The 20,880-nt window shown below is 41.4% G+C and overlaps 1 protein-coding gene across 11 annotated transcripts in view; it reads left to right on the top strand.

Moving 5' to 3' along the window:
- esrrga (estrogen-related receptor gamma a) overlaps positions 1-20,650 on the top strand; it is an 89,040-nt gene extending 68,390 nt beyond the window's left edge. For 9 of the 11 annotated variants that reach the window (XM_078085097.1, XM_040165393.2, XM_078085100.1 and 6 more), the window contains 3 exons: positions 11,361-11,467; positions 11,564-11,726; positions 15,425-16,641. In XM_078085097.1, coding sequence (XP_077941223.1) covers positions 11,361-11,467; positions 11,564-11,726; positions 15,425-15,669 — 515 coding nt within the window. In that variant the 3' untranslated portion in view covers positions 15,670-16,641. Of the gene's footprint in view, positions 1-11,360; positions 11,468-11,563; positions 11,727-15,424 lie in introns of all 11 variants that reach the window. The other 2 variants (XM_078085099.1, XM_040165376.2) reach the window with 1 other exon arrangement.
- Positions 20,651-20,880: the final 230 nt, after the last annotated feature.

Below are 20,880 nucleotides of genomic sequence, written 5' to 3'. Positions count from 1 at the left end.
TGTGCCGGCACTATGGTTTAGTCTCGCAGCCCGTACAGTTTAATCAAACACACTCTTGTTTGCTGAAGAAAACAAATATTGATGAAATCAAATTAGGAAAAGAATATTTGATATCCGAGTTGGGATTAAGTTGGGTTTTCTTTATTGGATTAAGCCTGTGGGTATTGGAAGCATTTCATCAATATTAGAACGCAGCAGAGGGAAAACCTTCTAATTCTCTGTGTATTGCTTTTATTTTCTACTTTACTTCACTTTGTGGCTGTTATGGCTTAATAAAATGGGATCAGGAACATAGATATAAACAAAACAGATCCCCCATTTTCATTGCGCATGTGTCCGTGGAATATCTGAATGAGATTTAGAACTATTAAAAGAACCTTATTTCAGTATGCTGTAATGCATTCTGGGGGGGAAATGCCAAATTTGATGTTTTCATTACGCCCTCCCGCTCTCCCCCCCGTACACACACGCAGGCAGCTACGTATTCCGTCCCTGAGGGCACGTTCAGTCTGTGTTGACTCTCCTGTCTGTCCGATGCCCTGCGTTTGTTTTGTCATCACAATGTTGACAGTGTTTCCATGACAATGTGCCAGCGATGACACTCAAACACACACAGCTTTAAAAGCACACATTATTTTCTACACACACAACAGAAATATTCTCACATACACGCACACGTTTAGATTCAAGCAACCTCAAACTTCATTCAGAAACACACAACTACCAGTTGCCTCAAACCAGATCCCACCTGTAATCAAAAATAATAGTATAAAAATAATAGTATATTATAGTAAAGGCAATAATGTGGTCTGCATAAAAAATATCATCACATCACCAACATTATTCTTTGTTATGTTCTGATTCTCTGTAAGAGAAGGAAATACCTTTATGTTAGAAATTGCACAGTTTTGAGTTAAAAGGAAAGTCTGATATGAATCCATTGTTTCCTCTGCTCAGCCTTTGATTAAAAGGGATTTCAATCATTTTGAATGCAATCTAAAAAAAAAATATTAATAAAAGACATTTTGTCGATGGCTATTCAACTAAAAGTGAGAGAAAAACACAAATATTGAAGCCATGAGATTTGCTCTCAGCAGCCCACTGCGGTTTTTCTTATTAGTGTGATTACATTAGCAAATCTAATTCATTTGTCTATCAGCCTTTGAGACACAGCCTGCAATCTGAGTACACCGACTAATCTGCATCAAATAATGTCTGTCACATACACACAACACACCAGAAAAAAACTGCATAAATAAGCATGCACACAGACACACACAAACTCATTGATCATAAATGCACCCATGAACACACAAACATGCACTTCTGATCTAGCACTAATACACAGTAAATGTGCACGAAGGCACACATACACAGACGTGCACGGTTTTATAATACGTGACATCAGATGAGCAGTAACAAATAAATCAGCACACCATCTGAGCCCATCATCATCTAAGTCATCACTAGCAAACAGTCAGCTTTTACTACTTTCAATTTGCTTTTGTGTTTGTGTGTGTGTGGGTGTGTGTGCCTGAGAAAGAAAGAGAGAGAGAGAGATGATGTGATGTGATATGATATGATATGCTGGTGGGCATAAAGATAGATGATCATAATTACGCACAGGCCAAACTCCATTTCAAATCATCATCATCCTATTCTATCTGTTAGGGCACACACGCGCGCGCTCCCACACACACACACACACACACACACACAGACGCTTCACACCAAAAGGAATATAAAGAGTTCACACACATACATGAGTTCACAGTGGCCCACACACACATATCACACACCTATGCATGCAGCAAATCTAGTGGAAGGAGGGACAGGCTTGTCATGGCGTCACATTATTTCTGTCGGTTCATGCAAAGTTCACAGACCGGCAAGAAATAGTTATTCTCTCTCTCTCCCCACATTCTCCCTCTTTTCTAACCTCCCCATTCTCTTCATCCTATGCACTCTCCTCAATCTGTTTATCCTCCTTGGACCTCTCTCACTCATGCCCTGATCCTCAAACCCCCCCCCCCCCTCTCTCTCTCTCCTTTTTATTCCTCTACTTGTTTTTGTTCACCTGCTTGCTCATCTTCCTCCGGCTGCCTTTCGTCTGCCTCCCTCTCTCTATCTCTCCCCCATTCTTTACCCATCATTCTTAAGTAACAGTCCAAGATTCATCCTTTCCATCAGGGAATAAGCAGGTGGGAAAATAGGATTGGAGCGTGCCTGCCACCAGCCAGCAAAGACTTACGGTCCGTGCACACAGCACACACAGACAAATGATTTATTAATTTGATAGCAGTATAAACCCTAAAACACAGGGACACCTTTTGCAAATACACAAGAAAACACCCACAACAGTTTGGGCTTGCCGTTGCATCTGCGACCGAGCAGGGCTGAAAGGTGAAATAGAACGACTATGGAAAGATCCATTTTTCTGTTTATTTCTCTTTTTATTTGTTCAAACCTAAATCTCCTATCAAATATGTTTTTTGGTCTCACTTTGTTAAGTTTTTCAATCGAACGCATTGACTACGCGTGCGTGTGTTTGTTCACGACACTCCCCATCTGCGATCTCCGCGTTTCACTGTGTGTTCACATGCACACAAAACACACACACACACACACACACACCAGTAATAATGTCTGTAGTTTTTTGTCTATTTAATCTTGATGGGATGTTTCATCTGCAGGCTGCTATCACAGCTGGCTGCCTTATTGTCTGGGTCAGACGGATTGGTTTGTGTGCGTGCGTGTGTGTGTGTGTGTGTGTGTGTGTGTGTGTGTGTGTGTGTGTGTGTGTGTGTGTGTGTGTGTTCCTGCCTGTGTTTGGGATCTGTTTGAGTTTAAAGCATTCATAGGTGTATATCTATAACAGCTTGACACACTTCTCTAACACATAAACATAAACACAATTTACCTAGATGAACAATATGTATAAGTGTGAGTATTGTGCATGTGTGTGCGCTGTCCATCAAGCCACACGCACAGCCCTACCAAACCATTGGCTTGGTTGCTGATGATGACATATGAGTTCCTGGCCTTGGTAATGGCTGTTAAATCTCATAATTACACGCTTCTTTATTGCAATGCATAATGACCCCGCAGCACTATTGGACAATTAATTAAGATTTTCAGCCCAGGCTTTTTCCGACCCAGATGAGGAGGTGGAATGAGGTCTAATGTTCGTGTCTTCGAGCTAGGACATTAAGACACAATGCTGTGGGAAAGAATGCTGTCTCTCTGTGCGCATTCGTTTTCATCTTTGTCTTTTTTTTTTAGTCTGTGTCTTTTTCATTCTCTCAGTCCTCTCTTTTCCAATGCACCAGTGTCAAGCCTTTTTCTCTCAACGCTTGTCCTGGACGTTGATATTGGAGACCATATCTTTAATCTGTGAAGGTAAATTAATCCATGTGGAGTTTCTACGGTCCTCTCTCAGTGGAAAGCTACGGGGGATTAGGAAGATACAATCAACGCGGCCTCATAATCTCATATACAGACACCGGGCTTGGACAGGGACCATTGGATTTTGTTTTAAAGCCAATCAGCAAGTATTTATTCATGAATCAATACCCCCTTTTTATTGCAAAATGTTGTTTGTGAAAGCGTCAAAATACATGTGCTGACAAACAATCTTGCGTAATAATTTTTTGCATACAAAAATGAAACCATTTTTTGCTTTGGATTGCAGGGCAGTCCATCTGCTGATACGTGGACTATTCGGTAGAAATTGGTATTGCAGGATATTGTTCTGAAAAGATAATCCACCCAGAGATCAATAGACCACCACAACCCAGTTAATTGAACAATCTGGGAAAATGAATTAATCACACACTAGATAGATGGATAGATGGAACATTTCCTCTTGACCCACTTGTCCTTCACATAATTCAATCACTGGCTATTCGGTATTTCCACGAATATTTGAAGTAGGAATGTGTTTCCAGCGGACAAAGCTAACATTGTAGCACTGTTGAAGGCCACTGACTGAAAGCTGCAGATGGCCTGAGAGGGAGTCATTTTTTCAGTGTCTCGTCGAGTCTTGACTGACATGGGGTGACTTTCCCTCGGGTATGAATTTGGATGTACGGTTCAATCAGTGTCTTAGTGTTTTTTTCATAATGATGCTTTAGAATAAATGAAAGACGCCATTGAAACAAAGCAGTATATCCAGCTGTTTTTTACCTGGCCTCATACACCTTTATCTGGACGTCAGGTTTAGGCACACAAGACAATGATGTCCTCGTTCGTTCTTTTATGTACGTGTATGCTTTTGGTCTTGAAAGCTGTCTGTCAGAGGTCTATCTGTGAAAGAGCAAGAGAGACAGTCAGACGGACAGACAGAGAGACGGACAGAGGGTGTTGGTGTGTAAGCTTCTCAATTTTGTGTACACACGGTTAATTCCCCTGACAGATTTGTGGGCACATGCTCTCCCACACAGTGGTTATCCCTGCCTGCATCAGCATTGTTTTTGAAGAAGGGAGGGACAAGGATTAGACGAAGACAGGATGTCTGAGTAAAAGAAAAATAGGAAATATAAGAAATAATGGCAGAAGAAAAAAATTGTGTAGAAATAGTTATTTTCCGTGCTCAAGCAGAACAGACTATTTTCCCTTGAGCGGCACACTTGACTTTATAAAGAGATAAGAAGGCATGACCTCAGTGGAGCTGGCGGCGGCACGTACCCACACACACTCACCAACACGCTCCTTGACATGGCCCTGGCGGAGCTAGAAGTGGGTAATTAAAATGTAAATATTGATATTTTATCATTTGAAATGCAATGCTCTTAATGTCACTCCATCTGGCGTCTCCACAGAGACCAGGGGTTGCCCTCAACGACCGGCCGCCCCGACCCACGCAACAGTTACAGCACTCGACCTACGTCTCTGCTGTTGCTGTGTCTCCATTTTGGCTCTAATTAAGTGTTAAATATTATCACCCGCAACCGCAGAGGCAGCACACACCACACGTGTGCACAGGGAGAATACAGCACACGACCCTCCTCTCCACCTCTGTCTCTCTCCCCCTGACTCTCTTTCACACACACACACACACACACACACACACACACACACACACACACAGAGCTCTCATCCCCACCACAGCAATGGGAAGATTTTAAGTGTTAATCTTGCAGTGCTGCTGATGGTGTCTAATGTATGCAATTAACAGTCAGCCAGGGCTGAGGGTTTGGTAATTAGCTTGCTGTTCACACTGATTAGAGGCTACTGCAACCCTATGACTGCTCTGCTCTCCCCGAGGCCGCACAGAGAACAAGGGGGGGGATTTGGATGGGGGGTAGTTGGGGGAAGGTGGAAGGGGAAAGAAATTAAAAAAGACGATATTTTAGCGAGCGATATGTGAGGGGGTGAATGGGATGTTGGTGGTACGGCGTGTTTGTGAGTGGCACACATATGTATGTGTATTAGAAAAGTAAAAGTAACTGTACAGAAATGTATCCACTGTCTTCTGCATGTGGACATGAGTCATGACAACAGGCTTCTAGTATCAAATGGACCTCATTCTGCACATGAAGGTCAAACCTCCAAGTAAAAAAACAATGAAAAAATAAAAATGTAATGCCAATAGGTTTCAAATTGTTTTGTATTGTTAAAGAAAAGAACTGTTACTTGAACAACAAAATTATTCACATAAAAATCTGCCCTGAAACCACGGCCAGATAGAAGTGCATCAGCTATGTTAGACTCCGTTATTCAAACATAATGTAACACTTGAAACACACTTACTTTAGTATCCACAGTGTACAAAAGTGATTCAAATCAGTAGATTCCCTTCAAATGGTTTGAAAGGCAACAGTGTTGTTTCTGTGGTTCCAGCAGTTTTCCATCTCATTGAAATGTAAAAGATTAGTACGTGCTTGGACACAAACATTTTCATGCTCTTTGCCACCCAGTGTTTTTGATATTGGCACTTTAACATGACAAAATATGTTTTCATAAATAGATCACATGTGTGTGTAATTGTGTGTGTGTGTGTGTGTGTGTGTTTGTGTCTTAAAGCCCCTCTAAATTAGCCAGATCTCTGGGTAGAGTTTTTTCCATTTCGTTGCGCATCTCTGTGTAATTAGGTCAGCTGGTGGACGGGTGTGCTTTTGCCAGCGTGCATGTCGTGTGCCTGTATCTTCTGTGTCTGTAGTTTCAGCTTGGCCAAAGCATCACAGGGGGCCCGTGTTCATTTGGGCCGGCGTCTGGCCGTATGGTACAAAACCGTTTGTGCACAAACACACACACACACACACACACTCAAAAAGCATCACAAGGGAGCACTTGCCTTACACAGCATGCAACAATGTGCACACAAACACAAATTTAAACACAAGCTCATACAGAAGATGGTATGAGAGCGAGACAACACGGTGCATACAAAACACACACGCACACACACAAACACACACAAACAGTGCAGCGATGTGCTGGTGACTGTTGATCGCTGCACGTGTCCTAATGCAATCTCTGTCACAGTGGGCCGGAGGACTTAAATCTGTCCCCTGCAGAACACAATACGTGTATAGTACATAACGCACATAGACAATCCACAATCCTCCTTTCCTGCATCAAGCAACGTCAACAGGACGATCATAAATCAGTTTAAATCACAGTTCTTAACGTCTCTGTTTAAAAATCATTCATCTACATTCAAGAGAAAGACACATTCTGATATGATAAATGTCTATTACCAATGTTTTTACACTAATATAGCATTGTTGGACACCACTTGTCATTCTTGTTAATCTGTGTAACAAGGAGCTGTAGGCCACACTTCCCCTCTCACAGTGAAGCCTCCCTAACTGTGCTTAGTGGTATTTCAGTTTTGCTATGTTATGTTACATTTCTATGACAACGTGTGAAGCATATTCTAAAGACTTCAATACAAATAAGTGTGAGGCTTTGCTGTTAGATTGTTATGGCACACAAAGAAGTTTCCAGTTAAATGTGTCCCGGGGTAATCGAATGAGACAGTGTCGGTGGTAACAGAGCAAGCGGCCGCTTAATGAATGTTAAGGGGGAAGGTGGACTGGAATACAGAAACTAAACATGGTTGAGGAAACATATAACATAAAAAAAGAAACCAAACACTTATTAAATAAACCACATAAACCAATATCTCCGATTAAACTCCAGCCAGAGACATTAGTTGCATATCATTACTCTCCAGATGCCTACAGAACGCATTGCCTGAAAACAAGCCTCCAAAACGATGCATATTTGTATCACACAACAATCTCACACACTGGACTGGAGCTGACCTGCATCGGTGGCAACATACACACATATTTTCCCCTGCCCGTTGATGTCTTTTTCATCTGTCTCTTTCAATTTCAATAATTATATTGAGCACATACAACAAGAAAACGTTCGGGGTAAATGTTAAATTTTAAGAATTCAAGTTTGGTTAATTAAAAAACAGGTGTGTTAAAAAAGCAGCAGACGTTTGTACACAAAGATTACGAAATCAACCTGTTTGAAAGAAAAAGGATGAAAATCGTAATTATGGCGTGCTGTAATTGAAACATTTTTAATCAGCAGCGCTCTATGGGATGTTAAATTATTCAGTTCAGTGTTCAGTATATGTAATGTACACGCTAACACGTATCAGAGACGTATTAACGATATGGTTTACTTCCACTTCTTCAACTTCCTTTATAAAACAAACATTGACAGGGATTTTCAAATCACACCTATTTCTACAAAAAATATTTTTCTGCGCAGTGAGCGATTAGGAAGATTAGTTGCGTTAATAATTGGGACCAGATCAATATTAGAAACCAGTTTTCACACCTGTCACATTCATAGACACACAGAATACGCTTCTTTGATGTATTCGATATTGCAAGCTATCGTACAAACACATAAAGACTCGCATGGACATACAAATGTCACAAACTACACACACACAAATACGCATGTACTCATAAGCATTACAATCGGTTCTCACTGGTTCCCATTTGCCCTCTAACCACAAGAAAACAAATATAGGCCTCCTGGATATGTGTGTTGGTGTGTGTCTTCATAGCAACTGGGGCGTGAGAGAGGGCTATCCTGTGTGTGTGTGTGTGTGTGTGTGTCTGTTCCAGACTGTTGTGCGGTCTCGGGTGTAAACGTGCAGTCAGGACTCATTTGGCAGACAAACAGGCCGCAGGGTGGCTGGGGAATCGACGTGTGTTTGTGTGCGTGTTTGTCTTTACGTGTGTGTGTGTGTCTGATAGAGCAAAAGGCAGAGAAAAAAAAGAAAAGAAAAAGAGCACAGGAGCAAGCAGTAGAGGTTAAGTCTGCATGACTGCACTGCAGCCTCTTTCTGTCAGACCAATGTGTGGCACACACACACACATACCTACACACACCCTCTCAATCGCCCTCTGTACCTGCACTGATAGCAGAGAGCGTCCTAATATTTTACCTGATGCACTCTTAGCTGACCTCATGCACACCTTAACTAATCCCAATCAGTTTGTACACATCGTGTTTGATAAAAACTATGCATCCAAAAATTGTATCTGTATAAAACTAAATGATTTTGAGTTGTTAGTAAATCCAGCCAAGGAAGTGGTACGTTGTAATTGATGAGAGAGATGGAGAGTTATTTCAAAGACATCCGAATATATCCAACCTCCAATAATGGTGTCCAGGGAACACTTTCCTTGTATTACTTGTAGAAATTTTCTCTTCGTTGAAATCTATATCAATATATAATAATAACTTTATTTTCATGTACACCACTGTACATTCAGCTCAGCCCACAGTAAACACAGGCTGTACAAACCCACTCATACCTCCACACATAGTATGCAATGCCTTATCAACAATGGCCAGAAAGGAAATGTAATTAGAGCCGAATAGGGAACCTTCCTTTGTCAAGTGAAATCACAGGTATGAAAGAAAGGTCTCCGCCCCGCCCAGCATCACTACCACCACCACCTTTTACTTTCTTCTCTCATTCTCATGCTCTCTCTCTCTCTCCATCTCCATCAATACCTCTCTCTCTCTCCATCATCAGCACTAAATTCCCATTGATGTTTCTTTTCTTCTGCTGTATCGATCGCTCCATGAGAAGGAGGGGAGGAAGCGAAGAAGGGAGAGATGGCGTTATCTGTTAATTAATTTGTCCTGAAGCTGGCCGCCTATTAATCAGACAGATAAGAGGCATTGGATGGCTGAACAGCGCAGACAGGCTAGTGGGGAGGGGAGGGGTTGAGGAGGCGCACATACACAAACACAGAGAAATACACACAGAGGGAGACGCACATGCAGAGACCCACAAAAGCGTGTACGGGAATGTATGCGTTCAAGTATGCAATACAAGCGTGCAGATATTCATGTTTTCACACACCCACGTAGACACACAAACCACCCCCTGATAAAAATCATTGACGTGTACCTCAATAAGAAAAAAGCTGCACTTTCAGCTCGATAAATTAATCACAGGGGTTTTAATTATCGGTATTTCCTTTGTGCGTGTGTTTGTGCATGTTATGTCTAATTAGGGAGATGTTTGTTGACGTATGATGCATGTGTTAATCAAGTTATGGACTCATGGCTCGTCATTCGGCCATGTTTTGGATGACATTAACAATTTTCCGATGTAGAGTGTAGGTGTGTCTCTGTGTTTGCCCAACTTTTAAGCCATGTGTGCCTCCAGTGGCGCCGGATCGACCACCAGAGGAATGTATATGAATTTAATAGCAGAGCGTTGAAAACTCACGAACACACACAAGTTAAAACACACAACCAGACGACAATAACCCCTTACTCGTGTGCTCATCTCGTCACTTGACCCCAGGGTTTAAACAGATTCAATAAGTGTGTCCGTTAATTTTAACAGTGCCCACGCTTATAAGTCTTCAGCATCCCCTTAAGACGTCTGCCTCTGTGAAAGAGATGTGTGTGTACATCAGGGTGTGTGCGTGAAGACCCCCTTAAGAAATTCACCTCTAATCCCTTCTGATGATTTCATTAAGTAGAAGACGACACTGCCAGTTGGCAACAGTACTGCTTCCTTCACTGTGCAGTGTGTGTGTGTATGTGTTCATTATTCACATTTGAATGCCCATGCATTTATTTATGTCTGTGTATATGTGATACTGTACGTGTGGGCGACGATGTCTATCTACTGTATAAACGTGTGTTTGTCAGCATTTGTTGGACACGTTAACAGTTGAAGAATGAATTGGATTACATTACAAACAACAATAGCTTGCGACCTGGACATAATGAGACGCCTGACATTACCCATCAACACGTTGTGAGATAAGAGCCCCTAATGCACGTGCACATGTACACACATACTGTCATACACCTACTATCTCAAGAGGAGGCAGCATGGCAGCAGATGTTGATTAAGAAATATCTTCCCTCTCATCTGCCTGCGTCTCCTGGCAGGATACTCGCTCTCACACACACACACACACACACTGGAGGGCTGCAGTGAGGTCTGACAGCTTGGCTCACATGGGCCACTGTCTTTACTTTTCCTATGAAGGTCTGCACACGCACGTATAAATGAACAGGTGTATGAGGACAGGACAGCTGTGAGGAAAGGTGTGAGTGGGCAGGTGTTCCATTAAAGATATTGACGGACAGAAAGACAAAGAGAGGGAGTGAGACACCAAACGAGTCTCTGGTGCGCCTTTACCAGGATGCAATCGAAGGGTTTGAAATAAAGCTACAGAGATATTACAAACAAAATGAAAGATTAATGCTGCAAGCACAACATTTTGAAACCGACAGAGATCCAAACGGAGCAGACATGCAGTCCGAGATGGATCAAGATGGATGGAAAGAAGGTGAGGCCAGAATCAGACGCACAGATGGTCAGTCGTAGATAGACACTGACAGATAAAAGGCCATGGATTGCGATTGGAGAGACAGACAGATACAGACGTAGGCAAATAGAAAGACATGGATTGACACCAGAGCAAGCAGGAGTTTTGAGGCCACAGGAGCAATAGAGTGTCTGCGTGCGTGCATGTGCGTGTGCATGTTTGAGCGCTGCAGCAGCGATGACCAGCATTGATCCATGGAGGCTGTGTCAGGGGGAGATAAGGCCCGCCTTTCCCCAGAGAACGGCCCAGGGCACAGGGGAGAGAGGACGAGGAGGAGGACAACTGGTCACCTGGATGGATGGAGGGCGGGAGGAAGGGAGGAGAGACGATCTTGACCCTTGAACACGCTTTAAACCAGCTTCATTCACTCCTTTTCAATTGCTCTTAGTTTTACTTTTTCAGAACAGCTGTTTATGCTACTTCTTTCAATAATGAAAACACACTTTTTGCTGTTTTGGGGCTAAATAATTAACAATCCTCCCTCTTGCTTTTTTTTCCTGTCTCATTTGTCCCCAGGCTTCTCTACGCTGTCCTTGGCAGACCAAATGAGTCTACTGCAGAGTGCATGGATGGAGATCTTGATCCTACGGGTTGTGTACCGCTCCCTGTCTTTTGAAGACAAGGTCAGCATACATTTTTTTTGCTTATTGATCTAATGAAATATATAAATATATGCATGAAAGCCCGTTCATTTGCAACCTCGTTGTGTCTCTTTTTAGTTGGTGTACGCTGAGGACTACATAATGGACGAGGACCAGTCGAAGCTGGCCGGGCTTCTGGACCTGAACAATGCCATCCTTCAGCTGGTCAAGAAATACAAGACCATGAAGCTAGAGAAGGAAGAATTCGTCGCTCTCAAGGCCATTGCTTTGGCTAACTCAGGTTGGAAATTCTTCCCTTTTTTCGACTGTTTGGGTTTGTTTTCATGCGACTGGTGGAGAACGAGTTAATCCGCGGAAACTCCCGTCCCATGGGACTCATTTAGACTGAACCATCAAAGGACAGATTTCAATACTCTGCATCTAAAAACACCCGCAGACACACAACGGTTACACTGGGTCCACACTTCCACACTCAGAGGGTGTTTTTTTTCTGTTTTACAGCACCTGCCGCTGTCAGACCTCCAACTTTCACCGTCAAAGCCTCACACATTGTTCTCATCATTGCTCTTAATAGCCAACAATTACTTCACAAATACATAGACACGGCAAAGGTGCAAACATGCACAGATTTTCAACCAGAAACTCACCTCCCACCCCCAAACAAAGTGGCGAGCCCTTTTACAATTAGCATAGTCGTCTCTTCAGATGCCTGTTAAATAAGCTGAAATCATTAGAACCCAAAGTCTGTCGATAAAGGCCCCTCTCTGATGTGTCCAGCGGCATCGACAGCTGACTGACACACTCACGCACACACACACGCGCGCCTTCTTCCTCCCATGACCCGTCTTTTGAACTTTGTCTTGGAAGCCGGCCAGCTCTTCAGTACTCTTTAATTACAAGGGGGTGGCTGTCAATACAATGTGTTTAAATGGTCGAGTGCGATGGTAGAGCTTTGAATAGGGAGGGAGGAACCTTTTGTTCCTATTCTGCCACCATCAACGCGCACGCACACACATACGTTGGCGCTTTTTCTCTAATATGCCGATTTTATCTCTCTGCCTCTGACAAATACATTAAAGTGCACAAATTGTTTTTGTGTACTTTAACGTGAGCCAGTGAAAAACCTTTGCTCACAAACTTCAGCACATGACATCTCGCACATCCAGAAGGTATTGACGTGTTGTTTTCTTGCGGGTGACAGTCGTTCTCTTGGCTGTTTGAGAGCGGACTGGTTCTGCTGGCTGTGTCGACGACCATAATGGTGGTTGTGAGGACTTTCTAAACACAGGTTGTGCTCTGTGCCTGTAAACCCAAAGGCGGGATGGCTGAACTGGTCCGGTAGAGAGAGCGGCTTAAATATTGAAGATGAAACCGATTTATTAGCTACACCTGTAAAATCTTGTTATTGTTAAGCCTTTCGGTCCATTGCGTTTTCCAACAGGACGTCATCAAAATGCTTGTTTTGTCCAACCAAAATCAAAAGATATTTTTTTTTAAAAGATATAAAACACAGAAAGCAAGAACTTTACATTTCACACTGTGGAACCAGAGAAGGTGTTTGCTTGATTGTTCGCTGAATTAAAAGTATTAATCCGCTTGGGTCAACAAATCTTTTTCTGTTGTCAGATCTTTAGTCACACATTGACGCGCAAACTCACACAAAAGCTGAAATCCCTTTTGTTTGGCACATCCAACTCAAAAAGTATCCAGATAAACCTGGCGAATAATTATCCATCAAAAGCTTCCCTCGCTGTGGACAAAGCTCACATCTGTACACAGTTGTTCTGAAGTGGTCGAAATCATACAGCTGACGCCAAAAAAAATAACTTTGCATTATTACTCAGACTCTCTTACTGCTGTTCAAGACAACAGAATGCTAGCATTAGCATTTTGAAGGGCACTGACACTAATTAATTCACAGGATGCTAATCGTCTGCATTAATGAAGCCAAGCCTTAAGAAATGTTAGCAAACGTGCCCCACATGTAAAGACAGCCATGGGAAACAAGTGTGTGTCGGTGTGTGTGTGTGTGTGTGTCTGTGCATTAATGTGTGTGTGTGTGTGCACTGAGAGTTTCATGTTAAAGTCTGTTCGTGTGTGTTTCTACAGACGTATGTGCTTGTGCTCATTAACGTCTGCTGTTTTCCCTGCGAGTGCACTGAGAGCTACTGTTTACATACCAGCGTTACTACTAAACGCACCGCGTGATTAAAACGCTGCGAAACTCATTCAACTTCATTTTAACGTGTCGTCGTTTGAGGCCGCTCTTCAGGTAACCACTTTTTAGAAATCCAACAATAATGAGGGGCAGGGAATTGTTTAACAATTGCGATCAATAGTAATACTCTTACATTCAGTTTGTTTGTTTTGCATCTGCCCAGTTTTTTTTTAAACAAAAGAGGCAGAGACACTTTAATATTGTCCCTGAAAATGTTTGTATTTTCCAAAATGACTTCAAATAAATAAAGTAAAAGTGAAACATAATACAAAATACAGATAAATACAACAATTCAAATAACAATTCACTTCCACATCATTCAGCTTTTCACCTAACAAAATATCATCAAGCTGCAAAGAAATAACAATAATCCAGACGTATGGACAATGCACACGATTTAAACTGTGAGAAAAGTAAATAAAATAGAACAGATAGAAGCTGAGTTTCATATTGATCCTATAGAATCCAACCCACTGACTGGTCTGGTCCTGCATACTGATACATGCATTACACTCTATAGATCCAACACAACGTATTTGATTGTGTTTGTGTAGGCGCCCACTTCTATGTGTACGTGGCTGCGTTACCACAGTTTAGCTTGACAGTATAATTTTTACGATTCCCATACCATGAAATGCATGTCTGTGCAATTTCTGACTTTCTTTTTCTAGATCCACTAGTGCGTAAGTGTATTTGTATTCATCAGGTGTGAGCACGGCTTTGTGTAAGAAGTACAGCACCCTAGTATTCTTTTAATTGTTCAACATGCACTCATACTGTAGATCTCATCCCCACTCCAAATCTACTTGTGTGTGTGTGTGTGTGTGTGTGTGTGTGTGTGTGTGTGTGTGTGTGTGTGTGTGTGTTTGGGTGTGGTGGCCTATCAATAGTTTCCTTGTGATTATTATTTAACATGCATGTAGTCATTGATCGGAGACATTGATCGGAGGTTGCAAGCTAAAGGCCAGCTCCCATTAAGACTTTGCCTCCCCAAGGGGCAATATGGAGCATTACTATTGAGGGACGTTCTCACCCTTTACTGCCACATATGCTAAAACGCACCTTACATGCCAGCTCATAGAGAGATTACAGATACACTCACACACACACACACACACACACACACACACACACACCGGCTCACGGAGGCTCCTGCATCTCTCATCATTCTTCAAGTCCACCTCTTTTTTTTTTTTTTGTCCGCCCACTCGTCTCAATGTGTGTTCATTCGTCACTCCCATAGATCCACACTTTGGGGCCTGAGAAGTCAGCAGCCCCTGACTTTAATGCCCCAAATCCTGAATTCAGGTGCAACAAGACAACACAAAACTCATGCTGTTGTTTACATTGAAATGGAGATTGAGAGATCACATTTCAATACACCACAAACACTTTCCTACCCTGAGTTTGTCACCTTTCAGTGCGATCACTGCAATGAGCCTGTTTGGATTTTGGGTTGGATCTTCAGCACACGCGTCCTAGCACAGCAGCCAGAGACACGTACCTTCCAGAGCGTACGCGAGCTTTTCTGCAGTGATAATCTTTTGGGGCTGGAAAATCCAGATCACGAGCACGTCAGTCAGTTGAAGGGCCTGAGGCCTAATTTTAATCCAATTGTATCATGTTTTAATAATGACAAATAAATCAAACCCTGTTCTCCTTCCAGGTTTTATAGTACGATACTGCAAGCACCTCTTCGAATGCATTTTTCTTCACAATTAAGTTTAAGTCATATCGTTTTGTCTTCCGTCCCTTTCTAGACTCCATGCATATTGAAGACGTGGATGCAGTGCAGAAGCTCCAAGATGTGCTCCACGAGGCCCTGCAGGACTACGAGGCTTCCCAGCACCAGGAGGATCCCCGCCGGGCCGGCAAGCTGCTCATGACCCTCCCCCTCCTCCGCCAGACCTCCACCAAAGCTGTGCAACACTTCTACAGCATCAAGCAGGACGGCAAAGTCCCAATGCACAAACTCTTCTTGGAGCTGCTGGAGGCCAAGGTCTGAGGACGGGAGAACAGATGAACGGACAGCTAGATGCCGGTCCGAGTCCCACTTTGAATGACCTCTTGCTCTTTTACACACAGACACGAATACACCAACACACACGCACACACGCAGAAATTCCTGAAGTACTTCCGCTGACAGCCTCCCCCATGAATAGAACCTCTTACCTGAACCCCGGAACCTCCAGCGTCTCTGACAAAGGGTGCTCGCTCAACCTTTAGTTTTGGGGAAACGTGTTGACAGACTGAAATGACCCCGATATTACCAACGGAAGAAGACATTTCCTTTAAAACTATTGAAAATCACTCAATAGTTACCACAGTGGCTCCGAATATTGAAGATGGCAAAACATGTATGCATTCAATAACAACTAAGATGTTGTTAAAAGACATGCGCTTGAATGAGGACATTTAAAAGAAACTAAAAACTTAATTTTAGACTTTACGACTGCACTTGTGTCTCCTTTCCCCTCCCCATTTCAAGATGTTTTGTAAGTGTTCATGAAGGAATCGAGTGGAGAGAAAAAAGGAACACTAACGAACTATTAATTACGGTTGTGGTTAAATCACATGAACAATGAAATTTGGATGGATGGACAGAAGAAACAAAGGAGGAGATTCGCCCTGCCAAAGAATGGAGCTCATCCATTCAAAGGATGCCAGCAAACTTTAAACGTCACATCCCAAAACTGTTTCTGCTCTACCGGTGGCTTTCAATGCTGGGCCTCAAGACTGCTGCTGGTTTTCTCTTCCACCAGTGATTTAAAATATGTCCGATTATTATGAAAACCAGCAGGGCCGGGACCAGGGTTAGAAACCACTGCTGTAAACACGTTTTGTTTCTCCCAAAGTTCAATTCCTGGTTTCCCATGACTCCCTTACTTCAACCCAACTTCACTATTAGTTGTATTTGCTGAAGACCATGGCTGAAAATGTATTCAAATATTCAATCCACTTAAAGTTCGATAAACTGACAGAGTTCACGAGTCAAAGTATTACCAAACAAGACTTCATCTTTACAGCCGACATTCTCTGTATTTGTGGTATTAAGAACGGTCCAGCCAGTGCTCATTGCCCAAACCAAAACCCGAAAACACTGCAAAGTGTCGCTCCAGTACAGCCCTCCTTGCTTCGTCGCATTCACAACATCCAGCGCACCTCTGGCGTCAGCGCAGAGTTATTTTTCTCGTTTATTCGGGGAGTGAAAGCGTCACTTCAGTCACTCAACGCAATACAAACCACAGGGAAAGGTGTCCTGACAAAACTGATTGAATGACAACTCCTTATTTATTTATTTCTTTACATATTGAAAATAATCTTAGCAATGAAAGCAGTATTAGGGTTGTAAATAACTGTCATCTTGTATATGACATATAACACGGCTTTGTTTTCGTTATTAATATTGTCTTCTTAAAACCGAATCAATCAATATGTTTTTCCTTTTTTTTTTATCAGCTTGACCACTTTCAGCAATTATCATATATATATATATATAAATATAACAAGTAATAATGTATTAACAAATCAGCGTTTATCTTAGAGAACTCTGAGCCATAGTGGGTTTAAAGGGAGGGTTTGTGCATATGGACTAAGTCTGCATATTAACATAACCAGCCATTTGGAAGAGAAAAGGGGATTTGAGAAGAGTTTGTATCTTCTCTTTTTCTCTGTAACTTGCCATAAGCTAGTAGATAACATTCAATATTTCATTTGTTAGGGAAAGTAAGACGGAAACAAATGTGGACCAGATATGTGACGATGGAATGTTAATGCTGCATACGTCAAAATCAATGAACCACCACAACGGCTGCTTCATGTTGGCTCGCTATTCCACTTCCTGTTGTCAGAGACCTTATTTGAACATTTTAAAGTACGTGCTTATGTGTTTTTATGGTGGAAACCATCCATCCTAAGTCTAAATTGATCAAATTGATGATAGTTAGTCTTATGAGTAAATAGTGGTTTTTGCTCTTATTCATAGATTTGGTTATCATTTGTCTACTAATTCATAACATTGACTACATTTTAAGTGGACAGACAGAATTCTCACAAATAGCATTTTTGCAAATGTAAATTTGATTACCTAAATTAATTAAACCTGTTACCGCACAGACGTCTTTAAAGCAATAGTCAATACTTACCCATTCAATTTAAGTGTTTAGCTGTGAGAAATGGAAGCTGCGCTTACCGGACAATTTTTCAGTCGAGTGAAGAAACATTGATTTCATCATTATAGTGAGACCGTGCGGCTGACGGATCACCGCTTTAACAGGCAGACAGTTGACGGATCTTTTTACTTCATTGTTTGTCATTTCAAAAGCCGAATAAGAATGCCAAAATGTATATTGTAGATGACGGTTTAATTTAATCTAAAATGGCAACCTGTCACAGCAGAAGAGTGCAGCAATTTAGGTGTAGTGGATCTTTAACATCATGCTCTGTATCAAACATCAGTAATATCAGTAAGGGGTATTTTCTCAGCGTTCCTAAACATTGTATATTGTAAATTATACAGATTATAATTCTAAAATAAGACATTTTTGGAAAACAAAATAAGAAGAAAAAAATGTAGTTCAGCCTTGATGTGTGTTTCATGTTTCTATCAAGAAAAAACCCTGTTTCTTTAGTTTGGCCTTTTTTTTGTTTTAGTCTTTTTGTTTGATGCTCTCCTCCTCTTTGAAGCCCTCCAAGGCGTTGCAGTGTGCTCTTTCTTGTGGTGATTCCCGTTCTTGTGCTGTGTGCTTCTTCTTTAAACAACACAGAGTAAACTGGAGGCCACGTTGTCTGTCTCGCCGATCAGTCCACCGGGGCTCCGGATTCTCTCTCAACCAATCGAACTGGGCATAAGGCTCTTCTTCTAGAAATTAGACCACCAAGATCAAATTACAGTATTCCTCTTTACCAAACTATACATAAATAATAAAATATTCAGTACCTAAATGAAGAAACAACATACACGTATTAAAAAAGGGATCATTTGTGTACATTTCCTGTAGAATTACCAATATACTGTATATCTTTAGGCTAAAATAACGGTGAAATGAAAAGGACATTTGAGTAATTCAGAACTGTAGGTGACTCTTTTTTGATAAACTTGCTGTACATAACTGCCTTCCATTCAGCTCGGCTCAATCATCCACTGTTTCAGCAGCCAAGAGAAAATATGAAGATGAAAGACTTCTTTGCCCGTAGTTGTGTCCCATTTTAAGATTGTTTACAGGAAGATATCTTGTTTTACAACAAAGAGTGGAAAAGGGATCGGACAGTTGAAATTTAGGACTATCATTGTTTTTCGTAGGTTGATGGGAAAAGAAAAGCTCAACATGTTTAGTTTGCATTCGTTGTTTCTCTGCTCGATGCAGACAACATTGTGCGACCCATTTCTGGTTTGGCCCCAGAATTAAGAACTCAAGATTTAAACTCAAAGTCTCCTTTAATGAACATGTTACTCTAATCCTTTTGCCTCTTTGTACACATTTATAAAGTATGCGCTAATAGCATTAATTCTTGCTTGAACTCATCAAAGGTGTTAAACATTAACATATAATCTGAGAAAAACATACATACAAACAATTTAACAGGTGCATATCGATATATTAGGCAAAATCCCTGATGACAGGTGAATTTCCTGTTTTGATTGTAACTACAAAGACCTTCTCTTCGGACAGATGGTATTTCTTATCATACACTGTACATTATTTGAACAACAATTGATGGAAGAAAGGTGCTCTTTTCTTACCATTGTTTCTCTTCTGATTTAATTTATTTGTCGGTTGTCAAAACAATGCCGTGTACTTCTGAACAATTCACGGCGAAGATGCAAGTTGCACGTCTCCCTGAGGTCGTTATGGCTGAACTGGCTCCATTTTAACATGAAAAAAAGTTACATTTCTAAGCTTACAAATACTGATATGAAGTTATATGTTTCAAGACAGGAAACGGTTCACCCAGTGCCACTTTGTTATAAAAATAATAAATCTACCAGCTAAAATCAGGAGGGAGATTTTGTGATTCTTTCAGAGGTTTTGATGAAATTGCTGCTCATAGCCAAGATATTATTTAAATGTACTAAACAAAAGTGTTTTCTATTTTGTGCAAAGACGAGACATAAGCTGCACTGGTTTGTGTTTTGGGTTATACTTGTTAATGCTTTTGAAGCTGTTAAACTTATTCTGTGGTTTAAGCTTAAACCATATAAATGACGACAAACCAAACTAGTATTTTCTAAGACGAGTGTTGGACGAAGAACTGTCTGGGTTTTTGCAAAGACATCGATAGAGAAAGTTTGACCTGGTGGCACTTTGGACACCATGTTATCGCCCAGAGCTTACATCCATTAGTTGCAAGTACTCTCTGAAACAATAGCTGGAGCAGAAGGATGAAGTTGTTTGGCCATAAGGACCATCAAACATGGCCGCCCCAGAAATCTGCTCAGGCCAAACTGTGTCTATCTACAACTCGACGGCGTTTAGTCATTTAGCTGTATTTAATCCCCAAATGTAACTGCCACTTGTGCTGCAGCTGAACCCCTCAGACTGAATTTGCAAATGAGAAGAAAATATTTTCCGGGTGCGAGAACGATGACAAATTTGGATTTACAGGACATTTAACGATATTTAACGAAGTCCCTGGCGCGGTGGAGAAGAGCTTTGAATGAGAGAAGACCCTGTAGTGTTATTAAAAACATGTCTGTAGACTTTAGATGTGCTTCACATCAGTAAATGGAAAAAAAAGAAAAAAAAGAAACAATAACCTGTATATTTTTGTGACGTGTATCATACAAGTGTGCTCCAACAATAATGTCCATTTGTGTAAATGTATTTATTTCACATTGTATATAATGTTCAATGCAAAAAGAGAGACCTATGATTCTGTAACTTAAACTACTATGGGTTGAAACAGTACATGTGTTACTCAAGACTATGCCTTTCAGGATTATTACAGTAGAGCAATATCAATTAAAACCAGGCTTCCAGTTTTGACACCTGTCTTTTGTCTCTGATTTACACACGCATTTCCTTTTCTAGTATTAATAATAACAACATAATTTATGAGATGGATCACAGAGCTGTACTTCTGAAGATTATGTTTACGTCACGTTTAGAAAGACAACGGTCCTGAAAAAGACCCATTTATGTGAATGAGCAGCTGCAGCAGCGCAGAGGGCGTCTTGTTTGTCCGACTGGAGGGTTGGAGCTGTGCTTTTGCACAA

This window comes from Gasterosteus aculeatus, chromosome 12 (assembly GCF_964276395.1).
Source record: "Gasterosteus aculeatus chromosome 12, fGasAcu3.hap1.1, whole genome shotgun sequence".
NCBI lineage: Eukaryota > Metazoa > Chordata > Actinopteri > Perciformes > Gasterosteidae > Gasterosteus > Gasterosteus aculeatus.
This window is presented reverse-complemented; position numbering and strand designations above follow the sequence as displayed.